This window comes from Drosophila takahashii, chromosome 2R, assembly GCF_030179915.1.
Source record: "Drosophila takahashii strain IR98-3 E-12201 chromosome 2R, DtakHiC1v2, whole genome shotgun sequence".
Lineage (NCBI taxonomy): Eukaryota > Metazoa > Arthropoda > Insecta > Diptera > Drosophilidae > Drosophila > Drosophila takahashii.
The window spans coordinates 29,682,724-29,701,031 of NC_091679.1; the positions used below are offsets into that span (position 1 = coordinate 29,682,724).

The 18,308-nt window shown below is 42.6% G+C and overlaps 4 protein-coding genes across 5 annotated transcripts; 3 read left to right on the plus strand and 1 right to left on the minus strand.

The window, feature by feature from the left end:
• The first annotated feature begins 1,591 nt into the window (after window positions 1–1,591).
• Window positions 1,592–6,126, plus strand: rad50 (DNA repair protein rad50). The gene is made up of 9 exons (XM_017152536.3): window positions 1,592–1,747; window positions 1,802–2,372; window positions 2,438–2,651; window positions 2,709–3,887; window positions 3,943–4,366; window positions 4,424–4,593; window positions 4,646–4,906; window positions 4,969–5,071; window positions 5,129–6,126. The coding sequence occupies exons 1-9, from the start codon at window positions 1,679–1,681 to the stop codon at window positions 6,065–6,067; spliced, it is 3,930 nt and encodes a 1,309-aa protein (XP_017008025.3). The 5' UTR covers window positions 1,592–1,678; the 3' UTR covers window positions 6,068–6,126.
• Window positions 6,127–6,435: 309 nt separating this feature from the next.
• LOC123003417 (uncharacterized) lies at window positions 6,436–6,855 on the plus strand. The gene is made up of 2 exons (XM_044395922.2): window positions 6,436–6,621; window positions 6,676–6,855. The coding sequence occupies exons 1-2, from the start codon at window positions 6,454–6,456 to the stop codon at window positions 6,853–6,855; spliced, it is 348 nt and encodes a 115-aa protein (XP_044251857.2). The 5' UTR covers window positions 6,436–6,453.
• Window positions 6,636–7,856, minus strand: LOC108064821 (probable palmitoyltransferase ZDHHC24). Of its 2 annotated transcripts, none has more exons than XM_070212946.1 (2): window positions 7,561–7,695; window positions 6,636–7,507 (listed from the first exon to the last, which is right to left on the minus strand). In XM_070212946.1, the coding sequence occupies exons 1-2, from the start codon at window positions 7,565–7,567 to the stop codon at window positions 6,903–6,905; spliced, it is 612 nt and encodes a 203-aa protein (XP_070069047.1). In that variant the 5' UTR covers window positions 7,568–7,695; the 3' UTR covers window positions 6,636–6,902. The 2 variants fall into 2 exon arrangements, with proteins under 2 accessions (XP_070069047.1, XP_017008026.2); XM_017152537.3 differs by having other exon boundaries at window positions 6,639–7,507; window positions 7,565–7,856.
• A 293-nt stretch (window positions 7,857–8,149) lies between these two features.
• On the plus strand, window positions 8,150–10,498 carry ppk12 (pickpocket 12). The gene is made up of 7 exons (XM_017152450.3): window positions 8,150–8,517; window positions 8,571–8,771; window positions 8,837–9,118; window positions 9,172–9,287; window positions 9,341–9,429; window positions 9,487–10,072; window positions 10,233–10,498. The coding sequence occupies exons 1-7, from the start codon at window positions 8,366–8,368 to the stop codon at window positions 10,496–10,498; spliced, it is 1,692 nt and encodes a 563-aa protein (XP_017007939.2). The 5' UTR covers window positions 8,150–8,365.
• The last annotated feature ends 7,810 nt before the right edge of the window (window positions 10,499–18,308 follow it).

Sequence of the window (18,308 nt, forward strand, 5' to 3'; positions counted from 1 at the left end):
CGTCCATCGATCCACCTAGCCACTGAAAGTCCTTGAACTCTGATTTCATAATTGGGATATTGTTTGTGGTATTCAAATTTCCTTTGAAATCCAGGTCATATGTACTGCATTTTGCGTTTTTAAGGGAGCACCTGTAGATCGCTCCAGGCTCGTCGATTGTGCTCTGCGAATTTAAGGTGGATTGAGCACGAGGAGCTCCCACTATAATGCTGCAATGACAAATTAAAGCAACATTAAGATTTATATTTAGTTTAGTAGATGATGTCTAAAATAAATTAAAAACGTAATGGGTTTACATATAAAATGGAAAACTTCATGCGTATTTATAACATATCCGTTATCGGTAAATAAATACGTATATTAACATATGCATTTCTAAATATAAAACTGAATCACTCTCCTTTTTTAATGCATAAAAAAATTATAAGCACAAACCCTGTGACTGTTATGGTTTATTTTTGATGCTATACTTTATCCAACTTAATAATGATAACAGCTCGAAATCATGAAACTTACCTTTGAGTACGAATAACGAGCGAGAATCCAAAGTAGGAGCTCCGCATCTGATTTAAATGACTCTTCAGCTTTGGGGAAGTTATTACTAGGTTTGGATATGGTGAAAAGTTGAAAGCTTCAACTTGGGATTGAAGGGCCCAGAATACGAGAAAAATCAGGGGGCGCATTTTTCTTAATGTAAATTTAAATATAATTAATACTTTATTAATAGCCCTTTCTTAATAAAACTGCAAGGGCTTAAATACGCTCCCACGGAATATAGGTTGTCACTCTGCAAACACTCGAATGAAAATAAAATGAGAAGTTTCAAAGTACTTGGACTTCATTATTTCATTTTATTCCATACGAATTATATTTACTTCCTATGCAGCCTGGTTTCTGGACCCCCAAGTTAATTTTTAAAGTACTGATAAAGGCTTAAGCATTTCTCTTATTCAGAACTTTTATATCTTTTTCATTTCTTTGATGACGTACTCAAGGTTATTAACAGTTTAAACAAGAGAGAACGCTATAGTCGGGTGTCACGATGAGCAAAAAAGTCTTCTACTTTTTAATATTGCATTTATAAATTTTTAAAATCCTAAAAGATGTGGCCGCCAGACACACTTTAAAACCGTTTAAGGCGATTGTGGGCGTTAGGGGAGGCGTGGCAACTCGATGCGAAGGAAGGCCAAGAATCTACCTTATTAATATCAAATTTTTAGCTTTTATAGTTCCCGAGATCTCAGCGTTCATCCAGACAGACAGACATGGCTATATGGACTCGGCTAGTGATCCTGATTTTACTCTACGAGTAACGGGTGTAAAAATGATGTGCGATTGTCTTGTCTAGTTAATTTCTAAAGCATTTTTTTCAAGATACTTATTTACAATTTATCTGTGGAACAAAATATAATTTTTAATATTTTTTGTTTAGTAGTTATAATTTCCGCGCTTTCGGCACAAAAACCTCTCGATCTCAGAATGAACTAAGTAATTTTAAAAACTAACAGGAATCGAAAACCCCGGATTAAAGTAGCTAGAAAATAGCCAACAATCGATAAATTTCGATAAGTTATTCTTTGCGTCTCTCCATCCCTGGCAGCAGCCCGGCAAATTTGCGGCTTTGGTGAAATTAGAAATTATAGGAATTACTTGGTCCTTGTATTGTTGAAGCCCCGACATGTCATCCATTGACAAGTTGTCCATCCAGGGAGTCCGGAGTTTCGGCTCCAATGCCGAGGATCTTCAGGTAAGTGCTGCGCGGAAATACATGTAAATCTTTTGAATACTACGCATTTCGCAGAGCATTACGTTTTCATCGCCGGTCACCCTGATTCTGGGCGAGAATGGATGCGGAAAGACGACCGTGATAGAGTGCCTGAAGTACGCCTTGACCGGTGAGTGTCCGCCCGGGAGTGACCGCGGCAAGAGCTTCGTCCACGACCCCAAGATCTTTGGGCTGAACGAATCGCTAGCGCAGATCAAGATGCAGGTGCGCGACAAGCGTGGCGCCCAGGTGTCCATCTGCCGCACCATGAAGGTGTCCAACAAGCGCAACAAGGTCTCCTTCGAGACGATGGACTCCACCATCAACTTCCTGACCGGCGCCGGGCAGACGAAGCGCGAGAATCAGGACTCCCTGAGCGGGCGCACCGCGGACATCGATGTGGCCATCTCGGACTTCATGGGCGTCTCGAAGGCTATCATCAACAATGTGCTGTTCTGCCACCAGGAGGACTCCAGTTGGCCGCTGGACGAGGCAAAGAAGCTGAAGGAGAAGTTCGACGCCATATTCGGAATCACCGAGTACAATAAGGCTTTGGATAAAATCATAAAGCTTCGTAAGGAAGCTATGGAGGAACTGAAGGTGATGGGTAAGTCAGGCACATCTCATGATAGTCAAACTTTGGTTTCAATGCTCTTGGGTTTCCCTCCCCAGACGCCAACATGAAGCATGTGGCTTATCTCAAGGAGGAAATGGAGGTTAAAACTCTGAACCTGCAGAAGGCCCAGCAAAAGTACGACACCATCAAGGCGCAGGTCACCGAATGCGAGGAGGAAATGAAGCCCATTGATGCCAGGCTGGTGGAAATCCGGAACGTGGAGTTCGAAATTGGAAAATATCAAGCCCAAAAGGTTGAAATGGACACCAAGTAAGTTGTATCATCTGTATTTCTCTATAAAGCAACTAACATATACCTCCTTGCCAGGCACAAAAACTGCAAGGAGCAGATCTCAACCCTTACGCGGAAGATCAAGAGTCCTTTCAAAGGTTCTCTGGCTGAGTTGGAGCAAGAGATCAACAACTTCGATCAGCGCATGTCGGAAATGCAGCAACAGCGCACAGAAGCGGAAAGGGATCTATCCCAGCTTAAGAAAACCAGTGCAAGTGAACAGGAAAAGTTGAGCACACAGGATAAGAAGCATTGCCTGGCCAAGCAACGTCACCAAAGCGAGAAGAATTGTCGGTCACAGCTTCTAAAGCGGGTCAAGGACTTCTGCCTCGCACTACAGATCCCTATTGGTGGTGATCTCGCTGAGGAGCCCGAGAAGCTCGAGGAAGTGCTGCAGGAGATCGAGGCGACTATTCTAGGCAAGCACTGCGAGATCACAGAGATTGTCGAGCAGAACGACAAGGCCGATCGGGGCAGGCAGGCCAAGATCGACGAGCTGCGAATTGAGCTAACCAAGTCGGAGCAAAGCGTGACAGCGCAAGAGAAGCAAAAGGAGACCAGCAAGCGCGAAAGTGAAACCCTTGCAGTTGATATAAAGAAAATTGAAACATCCATGCAGGAATTGAAAAAGCTGGAGAAAGAAATAGCCGATGTAAACGAGCTGTACGAGAGCGCTACAAAAGGTCTGGACCAGCAGGCGATGAAAGAAGTAATCGCCAGTAAGAAATCCAGTATTGCCGAGAAGCAGACTCTGTTCAAGAAGCTGGACGAACAGTTGACTTTCTTGGGCTCCATGGCCAAGCTGGTGGCCGAGATCAGTCTCAAGCAGAAGGAGCTCGAAAAGAAGAACCAGGAAGTGCATCGCGTGCGCAGCCGACACGCAGACAACTTTGGGAAATTCTTCAAGGAACCTATTAACAGCAATTACCGCCGATCGGTGCAGGGAGCCTACGATAAACTTCGACGCGAGATCCAGGAGCTCAACGAAAAGGCCAACTCGCAAAAGCTAAAAGAGCAGTCGTACGAGATCAAGCGTAAGAACCTCATCGGTGAGATATCTCGCATGGAGAAGGAGCTCAAGGAGAGCGAGGAGTTGATATTTCAAAAGTGTCGATCCACTCCGTACGATGATCTGCTGGAGCGGAGCAAGACGGCCATATCCAAGCTGCAGTTCGAGCATGGCGCCCTTAAATCTTCAGAGACCCTTTACAAGAAGTGAGTTTGGGAAAATCCCCTTTAGATATTAAACTTTAATTCAATCCATTGCTAGGTACATCCAAAAAATCGATGAAGAACCGTGTTGTCCCTTGTGCCATCACAATATGTCTGGCGATGAGGCATGCGATTTGACCAGCGAGCTAACCGATGAGATCCAAAAGTTGCCCGATAATATCAGCAGAGCTGAGAAAGCACTGAAGGCGGAGCAAATAAAATATGAGAACCTACTGCAGATCAGACCCAACATTCTTAGGGTCAAGGAACTGAAGGAGACATTGCCTCAGAAAAAGGAGGAACTAAAAAAAGTGGAGGAGCTGCTGGGGGAGAGCGTCAGCGAGTATGAAACGTTGCTCGCTTTGATTGGCGAGCCTACACAGAATATGGAGTTGGCGAATTCCATGATGGGTGACATGACCCTATTAGACGAGGCTTTGAAAGACTCGCTGCGACTTACAAAAGATCTGGATCAGCAAAAGGTTGGTATAGCAATTTTACTTAAATTGGTAGGTTCACTAATTGTTATTATGTTTTAGGCCAAGTTACCTGCTTCCTATGATTCGAGCGTCTCGATGGATGCTTTGCAGGCGGAGAAGAGCCAGGTTTCCAAGGAGTTGGATGCAGAACGCAAGGAGTTAGACTCCACTCAGAATACATTCCAACAGCAAATGGATGCCCTTAATCGTTTGCGCGAAAAAAAGAATAGGTAAAATAAGAAAATAAATATATTCCCCGAAAATAACATTTGATTTTTTCAGCTTGAAAGATAGGCAAATACACCTCCAGGAAGGTCTACAAAGTTTGCCCCAGTTAAAGGAGCGTTTTGAGAAGCTCAAAACTTTTCTTACCACCGTCACTATTGAAATAAGTGAACTAAAGGCCAAAATTCAGCCTTTAAAGGAGAATTTAAGGAAAGCTATAGACGAAAAAGAGCGTTTGAAGGAGAGTGAGAGGGCGAAGGTGGCTCAGCTGAATTCCAAATATAATTCCTACAAAAGCACAGATCAGGACATACAAAGGTGGGTGAAACAAGTCCTTCCAATTTCTTTACATATGTCTGTTTTTTCTACTTCCTATTTAGATTGAACAAAGAAGCTCAGGACTACGCGAAATTAAATCTTCAAAATGAAATCAAGAAACTTGATGAAGTTATAACAGCAACCAAAGATCAGCTGAGGAAACTGGCAAGTATTTCCACTTACATTGTAAAATTATAAACTTTATTCTTATTGTGTTGACAGGAAATCGAAATATCTTTAAAAACTGATGAATTGGAGACAATTAAAACTGAGTGTCTCAACCAGCAGACCGTAGAACGAGATCTGAAAGACAATCGCGAGTTGAAACAGCTACAGGATAAAGAATCAAAACTGAGAGAAAGCTGCCAGGCGCTAGACAAGCAGCTAGGTAACCTGGATTTCCACAGCCTCAGCAAGGAGAAGGTGGACCTGAATAAACGATATGATAATGCCAGAGATCGTAAGGGCAAGCTGCTGGGCCAGCAGGGCGAGATTAATAACCAGGTGGACAAGTTGAAGAAAGAAATAGACGAGCCCAAATTTAAGAATTCCCTTAAAAACTTCCGAAAGGCCAATTACGAGCTGATGGTAACTCGTCTGAGCATCGAGGACTTGGGCCAACATCGTTTAGCCTTGGAATGGGCCCTGATTCAGTTCCATGCGGAGAAGATGGAGAAGATAAACCGGCTGATACGCGAGTATTGGCGGATGATATATCGCGGTAATGACATTGACTATATTCAGGTGAAGACCGATGAGGTTAGTACGGATGCTTCGGCGGACCGGCGAAAGACCTACAACTACAGAGTGGTCCAGTCGAAGAACAACAGTGAGATCGAGATGCGAGGACGCTGCAGTGCTGGCCAGCGCGTCCTGGCCTGCCTCATCATCCGCTTGGCACTGGCCGAGACGTTTAGCAGTAATTGTGGTGTGCTAGCTTTAGATGAGCCCACCACGAACTTGGATCGCGCCAATATAACCTCGCTATGCGATGCCCTAAACTGCATCGTGGAGGAGCGCCAGAGTCAGTCGAACTTTATGCTCATCATCATCACACACGACGAGAATTTCATCTCGTCGCTGGGCAAGATAACCAGCTACCACCGGGTCTTCCGCAACGATGAGTGCAAATCGGTTATACGGAAAGTGCAGGTTGGCTGAGTGGTCGGTCTATCAAAGAAGGTTTTAATACATCAATAAAAAGTATCACATTTGTTATCAATCTATGTATGTTTGCTTGTCTAGTCATCGAATCAATTAGTGAGAGAGCCTACACACAAAAAAATTTGCTTGGTAAAATTGACAAACAAAGATTGTTACGTAACTATTAAAATAGTTACGTGTATTTTGTTTTTGCTTTGGGTTTGTGTCTTTGCTTATTGTGTGTATTTTGTTGTTGTGAAATGACTATTTACTTAGTAGAATTGACAATTTTGCTGGTTGGGGCCTGTTTGACAATTATTACAGTTGATTTTACTAAGTTTTTTTTTTGTGTGTAGTTTCCGCACAGGTGTGGTCGCGAAGAATGATGGGTTTAGTCTCTAGAAATGCTCAATATGTGTGGTCTATTGCTTCTGGCAATCCTTTCTTCTGCGGAAGTTATGTGCTACTCCATTCAATTTGGCACTATGCACCCCCTAGCCGTTGCTATTTATGAATTTGAAGTATTTGCTAAACATTCTGGTGACTACGTTGATGTGGACTTTAAACAAAAGGTATTTTTAATTTTATTTATTTTTAGATGATTTCTTAGGTATTTTTCTATTTAGGCTAACTTGTGTTTCCACATTAACCTGATTTTGGTCATCGATGAAAGTCAAATGGAATGGAAAGGTCAGGCACTCATTCTCACTGGCGGAATTGGTTACAACTTTACAACCTTAAGATTAAAATATATCCAGCCAGAGGTGGCGAGAGTCACGGTTCTCATCTACGGGCTTCCCAGGTAGGAGCTGTATTGCACGTATATACTATATATTTTAAATGCTAATCAGTCTTAGTCTTTTCTGTTCTTAGTGGCACTCCAGTGGTATCCGTCATCCGGCAGATCGCTGCGAATGAGTGGCGATAGCCAGGCTATGTGCATGCGATCTCCAAAAACACTCCTCAGATTCTGGTAGACTCCTCTGTCGTACTTAAGCTTACTCTCCTTTGTGCGATCGGCGGAAACCCCGCCTCTCAAAACGATGGGCACATGGTAACCCAGGAGAAGGACCCCGTAGGCCAAGGCTAAAACATTTAGGCTGTAGAACAGCAGGTACATGTTGCCCCAGAAACTGCCCGTTACCAGGAGCAGCATGGGGCAGGTGAGCTTCAGCACCGTTAGCCAGTTGCAAAAGACGTGCCCCTGGATGATCCACATGTATATGGAGTTGTAGACCAGGGCGTAAACAGATCCCACAAATAGGTAGAAGATGAAGCCCATGAAGAAGCGATGGTTTCGGAGTCCAATGCAGCAACCGGTGTAGAGGCAGTGGTGATCCCGCTTCAGTACGCAGACCTTGCAGATCTTGCAGTGCCATGATCTGGGCGGAGCTAGGGTCTTGCATTCGCTGCACTGCCTCCAGTCCACCTGATCCGTTGGTGGTTCCACTTTTTTCACTAGAAAAGGTTCATACAATATATTATACTCCATTTAAAGTGTTAGCTCTCACCCACCATCCACACTGGTATCGATCATCATGCAGGCAATCATATTTCCCTTGATATTAAACACCAGAAACATGGCCATCAGGAAGGTAAAGGTGTGAAAGAAGCCGCCGGGCTCATGGAAGGCGGGCAGCACCACCACAATCTCGAAGAGGAACACCACGGGCAGAAAGACTCCGATGATCAGGAAGCACAAGACATCCACCAGCCGGCGGGGCAGCGGATTGCTACGGATTCTCATGATCTCTGTGACTAGGGTAAACAAATGGGAACCGATCGCCAGAGGCCAGAAAGAGAACTAACTAACTAACCGGTTCGCTATGTCATCACGTGCGGTGGAGCTTTCTTTATCAAGCTCCAGTTTAGTGACAAAAAGCTAATGGGTCCAAAACGCAAAGCTCCAATGTTTAAGTTTTGGGGCGAAAGTTTACGTTGCATATAATTCAATGAAATATCTTGAGCCCCCCAAGTTCAATATAATTTGATAAAGTCCAAAGCTAACTTAATTAAAATTTGAAATCAAGCGCACGGCAGCGTAAAAATGTGGCAATGCGCAGGGCACTGCACTTATCCTATCAAGATGGGCCACACGTCGTATGCTCGATGGCCTGTAACATGCATATATAAATGCCAGCGGCAAAGGCAACATCGAGAATTTAATTAACTTGAAAGGATTCACTCCGTCACAAATCACTGTAATCAAGGTAAAGCCTTAATTACATGGGTCTTTAATACGTGTGCTGACATCTGATTGATTGCACTATCAAGTATTTATGGAGGTGTCAAGGGGCATTGAGTAAACAGTTGAAAATGGAGCTGTCGGTGTCAACGAGGCCAGAAAGGCAAGGATCCTCGGTGTTTCTGTTCAAGAGCTTTGCCAGGAGTCTGCAGCAATTCCTCAATCAGACTAGTCTGCATGGCCTTAAATTTGTGGGGGATTCCAGTCTCAGCAGTTGGGAGAGGTATTTATTATATAAAACTATTTATATGAACATCTCTATCCGACCTATTTCAGATCATTTTTCTTTGGCTCCTTTGTGACCGCTCTCATAATCACAGTCCATCTTATATCGAATATCTATGTCAAGTGGGATAGCACTCCGGTAATAATTGGAATCAGCCCCCATGCCACTTCCATTTTAAAAGTACCCTTTCCGGCTATTACCATTTGCAATATGAACCAAGTGCAAAGGAGTCAGGTGGCCAATTACAGGGAGTGAGTTTTGTATTCTATTAATGTAGGCACACATCAATCATATTGAAATTAAATTATTTTCCTAGGGGCTCCAACGAGAGCGCTCTTTTAAAGCTTTTGTGCGACTCGGATAGCTGGCAATCCAATGAGTTTGACGAAGAGCTGGCTGCTTTCAACTTCGCCAGAAATAACATGAGGATTTCCGACTTTGTCTCGAATCATTCGCAGTCCTGCGAGAGAATGCTGCTTTTCTGTAGATTCAGTGCCGTGGAGCGAAACTGCTCGCATTTGTTTCAGCGGATTCTGACAGATGAGGGACTGTGCTGCGTCTTTAACTTCGAGCCGCCTGAATATCTCTACAAGCCATCGTAAATATGGGATTTCTAGTTCTAAATATATTTTAATGTTTTGGTTAAAACAGTGCGAATAGCCGTCGGAACTTGACGAATGCAGATGGTTTTGAAAGTGTTAAGTGGGATCCGGAGGCGGGATATCCTGAAAAACTGCCCCCCAAATTTTATCCGGCTACATCAAGTGGTAGGAAAATGATTTAACAAAAGGTGGTACAAATGTTAAGAAATATATTTTAGGAACTGGTATCACTTTGGGATTTACTGCCATACTAGATGCTCAGATGAGTGAATATTACTGTTCTTCGACAAACGGACCTGGTTTTAAGGTATATATTTATATATATAACTTATGACTGGCCGATATTAACACCTTTTGTTTGCAGGTCTATTTCCACAATCCCGTCGAGGTGCCCATGGTGAAGGAGGCTGGTCTGATTACAGCCATTGGCTATGAGACCAATTTCCGCATCGAGATGGTTCGAGCCGAGGCTGTTCCGGCCATTCGTTCGATATCCCGCGACGGCCGGCAGTGTCTGTTCAACAACGAGAAGGAGCTGATCTTTTATAGGATATATACAAGACTCAACTGCGAGAACGAGTGTCTGGCCGCCTACCTGTACGACACCTGCTCCTGCATCCCGTACGATTATCCGCAGATCTACAGCAACGCCACCACCTGCAGCATGCGGGACACGTTCTGTGTGCGCCGGGCCCAGAGAGCCGAAAACCGTCCGGGTTGGGTAAAGTGCCGCAAACAGTGCCTGCCCAGCTGCTTCGATCTGAATTACTTGGCCAGTGCCTTCGCCTTTCCCCTGGCCTCTAACAACTTTCAGCTGGCCAACGCGCTGGTGGAGAGCATGAACAAATCCTATCTCAGCGAGAATATAGCTGTGATCAATGTTTATTTTCGGGAGTCTGTCTACTATGGAAACACCAAGAATGCCTACGTGGGATTGACTGAGTTTCTATGTGAGTATATGAGGATGTCCAAAATAGTAAATAGTTTATCTAAATATATCTATACATAAAAATATTTGAGATGCTTAGGTTAAGTTTAGCACTAGAATGATTAATTTATTTACTTAATATATTAAGGACTAATGTTACTTCTAATTCTTTTCCATTCCAGCCAATGTCGGTGGTGTAATGGGTCTTTTCATGGGTTTCAGCGTTATCTCCCTGGCGGAGATCCTATACTTTTTGATCCTAAAACCCCTTGCCGAACTTTTCGTATGGAAGAGGTCAGCCCTTGTAGACTCAGAAAAAAGCCTTAAACATAATGCCTTCGCCATTGAACAACCCAATACTCCAGATAACTCTACTTTATGGCATACAAAAGAACTGTACCCCAAGGGCATATCATTAAGAGCATACGAAAGAGGTAGAAAAATGTAAAATGTGCTTTTCACACAATTTTTTGAAGCATTAAATTTCACAGAAAAGATATGATTTATATTTAATCACAAAGTACAAATACACATGTAAACTGCCATGTCATGCACATCATTGCGTGACCAGTAATAAAATAAAATGGGAAACGTAAGTTTTTCAGACAAAAAAAAGCGGAATAATTGATTTATAACATGAACTGAAACCCGATGCATATTTAAATAATTCATTGGGAACAAAAACATTCCAAATGGTGAGTTAAACAATGAAATGTTGGTGCTTGATGTAATAAATCGATTAGTCTTTTATTTAAACACGCTTACATCCTTTTGCTTTACTTGTGTGCGGATTAACTTAAATCAAGAAAATAAAGCTATACTACCCAAAGGCGTCGACTATGAAATATGCGGTATTCATTTCTTTACAAAAATATCCACATTTAAGAAAATTAATGGCTCTTAATAATAACACATTAATTTTAAGTTTTTTTATTATTAAATATTTTTAAATAAGATATCTTTTATGTGGAAATCTTTGGGATATCATCTTTAAATATAATTTAATTAAATACTGGTCTGACTTTCAACTTATTCAAAGGCCAGGAAATGTGAAAGTGAGTTATCGTGCGGTGTTAATGGCCCGATTAAATTTCAAGAGAAAGGTAAACTTTTTGATTCAGTTAAACGGTCTTAAAGTGGAAAGTTTGATATGTACATACGCATACGCACTCCTTTAATGCGCACCTCCAACTTTTCCCCAGAGACTCTGTGCCAAAGGAACTCTGGCAGCTGGAACAGATGTGCCCCGAATGAAGGTCGGTAATAGAATACCCTGGCGACTAATGCAATTAACCAAGTTTCCCGGTTAAAGGGCCAGCCCTTGCGTTAGTTTTTGTGTACTCCCCGCTCATTTATGCCATATATTTTATGCCAATAAGAGCATTTGGGCCGAAATTACTTTTGGCCAAGGCAGCCAGGCCGTGCTTTAACTCGAGTATACAGATGTACGTAGGTACTACTACATTGTATGTGTTCTCCGGCAGTAAAACAAGAATAGCTCTTCGCTACTTGCTCACCCTCATCCCTTGGCTTTTGAAGATGGCACATTTCTGCGTCGTCTTGCACTTCTGGCGGAAATTCCTTTGCCCGGTACATGCTCCGGTTTCTGAGCGTTAATTGCTGACCTCAACCTGCACATAAAGCGACTAATTTTCGCACGGCCCCACTGCAGCTCGTCCTGCATAGCTGCATGAATTCAGCGGCACAGTTTTCTCTCCACCCTGCTGCCTCATCCTCCATCATCCACCATCTTAAACCCCCCGGAGGAGGAGAGGAAGCATCCTGCCTAAGCAACAAAAACGGAATGAAATGCATTCGCACAGTTGAAGACAATTTGCGAAATTGCATCGCTCTTGATGTTTTCACGTGCATTCCATCTGGTGTTTTTACGGCAAGTCAACAATGTGCTGCTGGTCCGGTGGCACAGTGCGTGCCATGGCCATAGGTCCTGCGAATCATAGATTTTATATTTGAGAAAATTTAATAAAATCCAAAATCCAATGGAATTCGTTTATCAAATAAACGTTGTTTGCCTTCTGAACCGTTGTTTATCTACGTCAGCTTATGAGATTATCTTTTGCCAACATTTATTTGCTTACAAATGTCCGACAATTTCGAAATGCACTGTTGGGGGCGGAGGATGGTCGGGGGCGGGGGTTTTGAGGATTGGGGTTGCCATCTAAAACCGAGTACAAAAAGCTTTGCGCTCGACCATCTTTCAAGCGATAAGACAACTGGTGCAAATGATTACGACGTGTTCCCTGCCACACTGTACATCTAAAGTCGGGGAGGACCTCTCGGCCCTCTCGGAGATGTAACAGGACAACCCCAGCCAGGAGCTTCGTAAATGTCAAGAGCAGAACTAGATTCAATTCTTTATGGCCGTGTTAACGAGCCAATTCTCCCCTGGATGCTAGCAAACTTTGGCACTGAATGAAAAATTATGCTATTAAAACCGGTTGAAAGCGAACCACAAATAATCCTTAAAGCCGGGCACTGGCTTGGATTTTCAGGCAAAAGTTGAAACCATGTGGGTAAAGGAACAAGAACCCTTCGCACACGAGTAATTAACAGCAAATTTTCTGCCAAAAGTTATCAAGTTGACAATAAAGTTTTCCCACTAACTCTATCTTTCCTCGAGGCGCAGCCACCTGATTAAGGTATAAATATTTGATTCTAGTGTGGGCTGATGGGCCGTTGGGCTATTGGGATGAAGGGGTTCCAAGGCATTGTCAACTTTATGGGCTTCCGCATCCTGTCGCACCCGAATCAGTTATGCATAAAGTGTATTCGTCAAAACGTAGACTCGAAAACGTCTGCGTAAATGCTGCACGTGCGCCGAGTTGAAGGATGAATTGGTGGCAATACTATATATATACAAGATATACATCCAGATGCAGGCGGAGGAAACCATTCGATCAAATGCCGAGGAAGCTCTACAAAATTACACACACACCCCGGAGAGCGAGAAGTTGCATGCGGAAAAGCAATTAAAACTTCTTGTCAGTGTCTCGGAAGTGTTTGTTCATATTTTATGATGTTTTCGTGTAGAAAGCTGGATTATGAATGTGTCACCAAGAAGTGCTGATTCTCACCCCCGCTTCATTCACTCCATCTCGCAACCCCTTCTGTGCATGCAACAAGCCGTCATTGAGGTTGAAAGAGTAATGTATAAAATATCACACATCCGCCCCATTGGACGGACATTGCACAGTGGATGAACAGAGGACCGAGCGAAGGCCAAACTATGGCAACTTTGTGGCAAAACGGAAATGGTAAACAAAACTTTAAACTTTCGAGCTGACCTTTATATTGGCCAGTATTTGATTGCATAAATTATGGCATGTTAAATTGGGTCTTCGTATGGAATACGGAATATGGCATTTGAGAACTAGGAAGACTGCCGTTTTGCCCCGCAACGCTTAAGTGCATCGATATGTTTTCAAAGCATTCTGACGTCTGGCACTTTGAAAGCCACATTTTGCCCCGCAACGCGCCACGTCTGTTATAATATTTCGGCTAATGGAACCCTCCAGCGATGGCTGCTGCCGCCATAATGGCAATCACCTATGTGTATCCCATATCACACACTCCTCATATTTGACGGTCTGCCGGCGGCGGTGCTAAAAACTGGATGCAAATATGCAAATTTGGGTGGCTCACCCACCTGCCTAATGCACCAAAATGCATTCGAAATTGGGTAATTTTACACATGCACACGCCGCAGGCGACATTCTGGGCTTAAAAATGCATTTTGGCTTTTGGATTGGACAGATAGAATTCATGGCAACAAACAGTGAGCAGTGGGTGTTTCAGTGGATGTTTCAGTGGGCGAGTGCTGAATGTTTGAGTGGGTGGGATAAGCCCGACAGGCTGAATAATCAGGACCATCAATCAGGACTCCGAGCCCTGCACACCTCATTAGGCTAATCGTACAATTGCGCACGGCCGGACACACACAAAAACATGGGTTAAGGCGGGCATTCCAAACCCAAGGGCTCTGTGCGGGGTCGGGTTTAACCGCACCGCAATTTGCCCTCATGCGCTAAACAATATTTCATTTTTAAGAGTTGACTTTTCACGCTTGCCGACAGGAGGCTTAACATTTTAAATCCATTGTGCCGCCGCCACCACAAGGACTTTTCAACTTTGTCTCTTACTTTATTAATGCGCACAAAGTACGCCTTTGTGCATTTTTAATCGGCGGCCTGGGCAGGCCTATATCTAAATGTACTCACTTTGTAATTATATTCGCAAAAAATATGGCACGTAAGATTTTTGGAAAACACGGAAATCGCCAAATGTTTTGTTTTGAATCCAAAATGTGTTCCCAGTGTTTTTGGGATGCATCCAGTGCGCAGAATCCCCGAAAAGGGGGACAGCATCCACAGCTAAACCAACATCAGCTTCAGTCCTCCACAGATGGTCGGGCATAACGGTTGAGCTGCGGCCCCCTCTTTGGGGCTAAAATGCCTAAAGACCGAAATGAAAACAACGAAAATATGATAAATTAAATTAGGCCTAATGCTCTATACAAATTGATATTGCAACAATGCCATTCAATTATTTATTTCTAGCGTCCGTTGACACACGTCACTCATACGCACTGTTGTCCATTGTAAAGAAATATGTTTTAATTTACCAGCACAATTGGTTCTAATTGATCTATGAATTTCTATTTAAAAAGCCTTTTATCCCTCTTGTCAAAAATGACTCACGCAGAAAAATGTTAAGAACTAAATGTCATTGAATATAGGCAAAATATTGCCTTTTTAATTTAGTTTTTCATTAAAGCTTGAAAATTTATATTTAATTTGTGTTTTCTAAAACATTAATATTGTCAAAATATCGAAAATATCGATAAGTTTCGAGCTCTATTTTTCATACAAAATAAAAAAGACAATTGCTTAATTTTAATGCAGAACCCATATTATAGGGTATGAAAAAATAAGACAAATATAAATTGTTAAAAATAATAATTTCAGTTCAGGGCTATCATATCAAACTATAATATTTATTCCTGTTAAAACCAATTATCTTAATATTCGTAGAATATGCTCAACAAACTGATTGAATTGAGATTATTTTGATAAAAAGCAATTGACTTGCATAAATTGAAAAGAATTTTTCGCAGAATTTTTTCCCCGAGTGCAGTTGCTATCGAACCAAAATGAAAATTGTCGGTGGTGTTGCAATAAAAGCCGTTGGGCTGTCAAATGTGTGTGACAGTGTGCAAATTGATAAATTTTCAATTTATTTAATAACCGTATTGATGAACCTGGCCCATCTAATATGCATATAATTTTCGCATTCATTTTGAATTTGATTCAACTAAGAGCTAATTAAACGACTGGCGTAAAACACATAAAGTTGAGCTGCAAATAAATCGCTGGCCATTCATTTTCCCGACTCCTGTTTGTGCTCTGTGTGTTCGGAAAAGTCAATGCGATCGGCGGGGGAATGTGGAATCGCAGCTCGTCCTAATCTCCCGGCTTTATCCTGCGTAATAATAACTACTTTCAGGGGCTTTTCCTTAAGGACTTGGCTCGCTATATCGCCTCGCTTTGTTCTTCCCTCTTTTAGTGTTTTGCAGCTTTTCTTTTTTTTTTTTCTGTTTCCTTTGCGTGACAGCTCATGTCTTGTTTATCTAAATCATCCGACTGTGTAAATGCCAGGCCTGTCTTCCTGCCGGATCCGGCCCATCCTCAGTTTCCCATCGACCCTCCATTTCCTCCTCCTCCTCGAGAAGTGAGCTCGTGTCATCACATGGCAATGAGTGAATGACTTTGTCGACTAAACTGTTTTCCACAGCTCCGGTCTGCTATGCAAAAATCCACCCAGTCGAGCAACAATGGCATGTGCGAGTGCTTCAGTTAGTTGGGTAATTACGGCATGGTTGCACATTTTAGCCCCCATTCCCCGACGGCCCCACCCCCTCACCTCATCCGGAATTGTCACAGCTTCTGTTTCTTTATTTCTGCATTTTAGGATTTCAGTATTTCAGTATTTCTGCTGGCTTTTCACATTCGACTTGACTGGTAATCAGAAATTGATCGCCAGCGTTTGACTCACTCTCACATTGGGATGGGGAAAATTGTGGGAAAAATGGTTACATCATGCGATTGCACTTTTTGTGTGTGTGCCTCGCATCTGTCGGAAATTGCCAAAGACATCGATGCCAGGGCATCGCATCATATAACATATAGCAGAAGCAGAATCAGAAAGCAGATTCTGCCCTCTGGCCACTTAGTACATTACTTATATCCGCTGTATGTGCATGTTTGCCAACTTTTTCATTTTTCCTCTGCTCTGCTTTTTTTTTTCTGCTGCCTGTTTGTTTTTGGTTTGAGCGATTGCACGTGCTCTTGTCAGTGTTTTCTTTTTTATTTTACCCCACCAGAGAAGCCACCAAGTTACGCATCCAATAAAAAAGAGGGCAACAGAAACTAGGAAATGGCGCTAATGTTGACAGCTGTCTGCGGATGATAGCCGTGTCGGTATCCGTAATAAGATATTGGAAATTGCTAAATTATTTTTTAAGTGCTGCTATCGAGTTAGCTGCAGTGCATCCACGGAAATGCGAAGGTCCAAAATAACTGGCGCGTGTAGATGAAGCGACGTTGGCCATGTTGGGCGAGTGAAAAATGGTTATTTTCGATTCGGAATTGCGTCAGGGAATTTTATTCAAGTTGCTCTGGTTAAATTCTTTCGTTCAGAAATTTTGTTTTGATTTATTATAAGTTTGATTACCTTATAAAGTAATTACGATTCAGAGTGATAAGAACAATTTGTGAACAGTTTCCTGATTAAAGTATATCCCAACTAGTCGTAATACTTAACCTTAGGTTAAGTCATTCGATCAAATACATGCAATTAATCATGATTCTACTTTTTTTTTTTTGAAATTTATATTATTTGTTTCTTTTTAATTTGTGTTTAATAAAAGTAGTTCCTAGCTTTCATTGCTACCTACTTTGTATTTTGGTTAAGTGATGTCTTTAAGCCTTCGCTGCCTTCCGGTAAACAATTTGATTTTCACCAGCCTCCAAGGTCTGCTGCAGAGCCATTTTCTGCGCGATTCTTTCGGCCCTGCGTTATTTTTTTGGTAATACGTCCCTTGTGCCTTTTTGGATGGTTCTGTTCGGTACGGTTGGGTTGTTGTTTCTGCCACAGTTGCCGTTCCTCCCGCAACTAAAGCAAATAACGGGTACCGTTTAACCCTGCGGCACGGTGTCCTGGGAACGTGGTTTCTCTCTTTTTTTCTGCTTTTTTTTTCTTTTTACCTAACTGGCAGCAGCTCAGGTGTGAAGTGCTGTGAAAGAGGCCACGGAGACCGAGGGCCGTAAAATAGGTATAAAAACCTAGACATGCCTTCAGTTATGATTTGTTATTTGATTACGATTTGCATTTCAATTGCCTTTCAACAAATTGGATTGCCGAGCTGTCGGAAGCGGCTAAATAATTGCGATTTCCCAAAGAACAAAATCATCCGAATGCATGCGAACTAGTGTAAACGAATAGTTCTCTTTGCTTTCGGGATTGCCTGATTAGCATAGCACATAGCACACATCGGAGCGCATAGCTCATCTGTATGCCCCCGAGGAGTGCCACGCCCCCTTCCCGCCCTTTCGGTACTTTTGGTCTTTTATGCGTCCTGGTGCCAGGGGAGCAATAAAAGAAAGAACAAAAAAAAAACAAAGAACGGTGGGAATTGTGTGCATATTAAAATGCTTAGCTTGGTTACCATTGAGTTCCACACATCGCCACCATTTCACAGAGCTCCATCATCACCATCGTTGCTTTCAACGCTTAAATGCCACGGTGGCCCACTTAAAGCGGGCCAGGTGAAGAGGCCACGATAAACAATCAAAAAACACAAAAAATATGTATAAAACAAAACAAGAAAGAACGAAAAATATATTTTCGAGTAAATAAACAAGGCTCAGAGGCCAGAGCCAGTTGTCTTTCGTTGTGTCCGGCCAAATGATAGATGACATCTGTAGGCATCGCAAAAAATTGCCCCAGACAGCCGACAGATGTGGATAAGAAATTGATTGATATACGGACATTGGAGAATCCTCATCCTCCCATACATACTCACTTCGATCCAAGAGTCATTTTAAAGAGCCCGTCATTATTGTGAATTCTCCGTCTGAAAATTTTCCATTTGCCAATTGGACTGCTGAAATGTTCCATATGTTTCAATTTATGGCCCAGCCAGGGGGCCACTGCCGCTTTTTCCCAACGGCTTCATTCTG

Coding starts and splice junctions, on each gene's coding strand:
- rad50 (XM_017152536.3), top strand. CDS start 1,679: ATGTCATCCATTGACAAGTTGTCCATCCAGGGAGTCCGGAGTTTCGGC. Junction 1,748..1,801: donor CCAATGCCGAGGATCTTCAG/GTAAGTGCTGCG, acceptor CGCATTTCGCAG/AGCATTACGTTTTCATCGCC. Junction 4,367..4,423: donor AAGATCTGGATCAGCAAAAG/GTTGGTATAGCA, acceptor ATTATGTTTTAG/GCCAAGTTACCTGCTTCCTA.
- LOC123003417 (XM_044395922.2), top strand. CDS start 6,454: ATGCTCAATATGTGTGGTCTATTGCTTCTGGCAATCCTTTCTTCTGCG. Junction 6,622..6,675: donor ATGTGGACTTTAAACAAAAG/GTATTTTTAATT, acceptor TTTTCTATTTAG/GCTAACTTGTGTTTCCACAT.
- LOC108064821 (XM_017152537.3), bottom strand. CDS start 7,796: ATGAGAATCCGTAGCAATCCGCTGCCCCGCCGGCTGGTGGATGTCTTG. Junction 7,508..7,564: donor GATCGATACCAGTGTGGATG/GTGGGTGAGAGC, acceptor AACCTTTTCTAG/TGAAAAAAGTGGAACCACCA.
- ppk12 (XM_017152450.3), top strand. CDS start 8,366: ATGGAGCTGTCGGTGTCAACGAGGCCAGAAAGGCAAGGATCCTCGGTG. Junction 8,518..8,570: donor AGTCTCAGCAGTTGGGAGAG/GTATTTATTATA, acceptor GACCTATTTCAG/ATCATTTTTCTTTGGCTCCT. Junction 10,073..10,232: donor GGGATTGACTGAGTTTCTAT/GTGAGTATATGA, acceptor TTTCCATTCCAG/CCAATGTCGGTGGTGTAATG.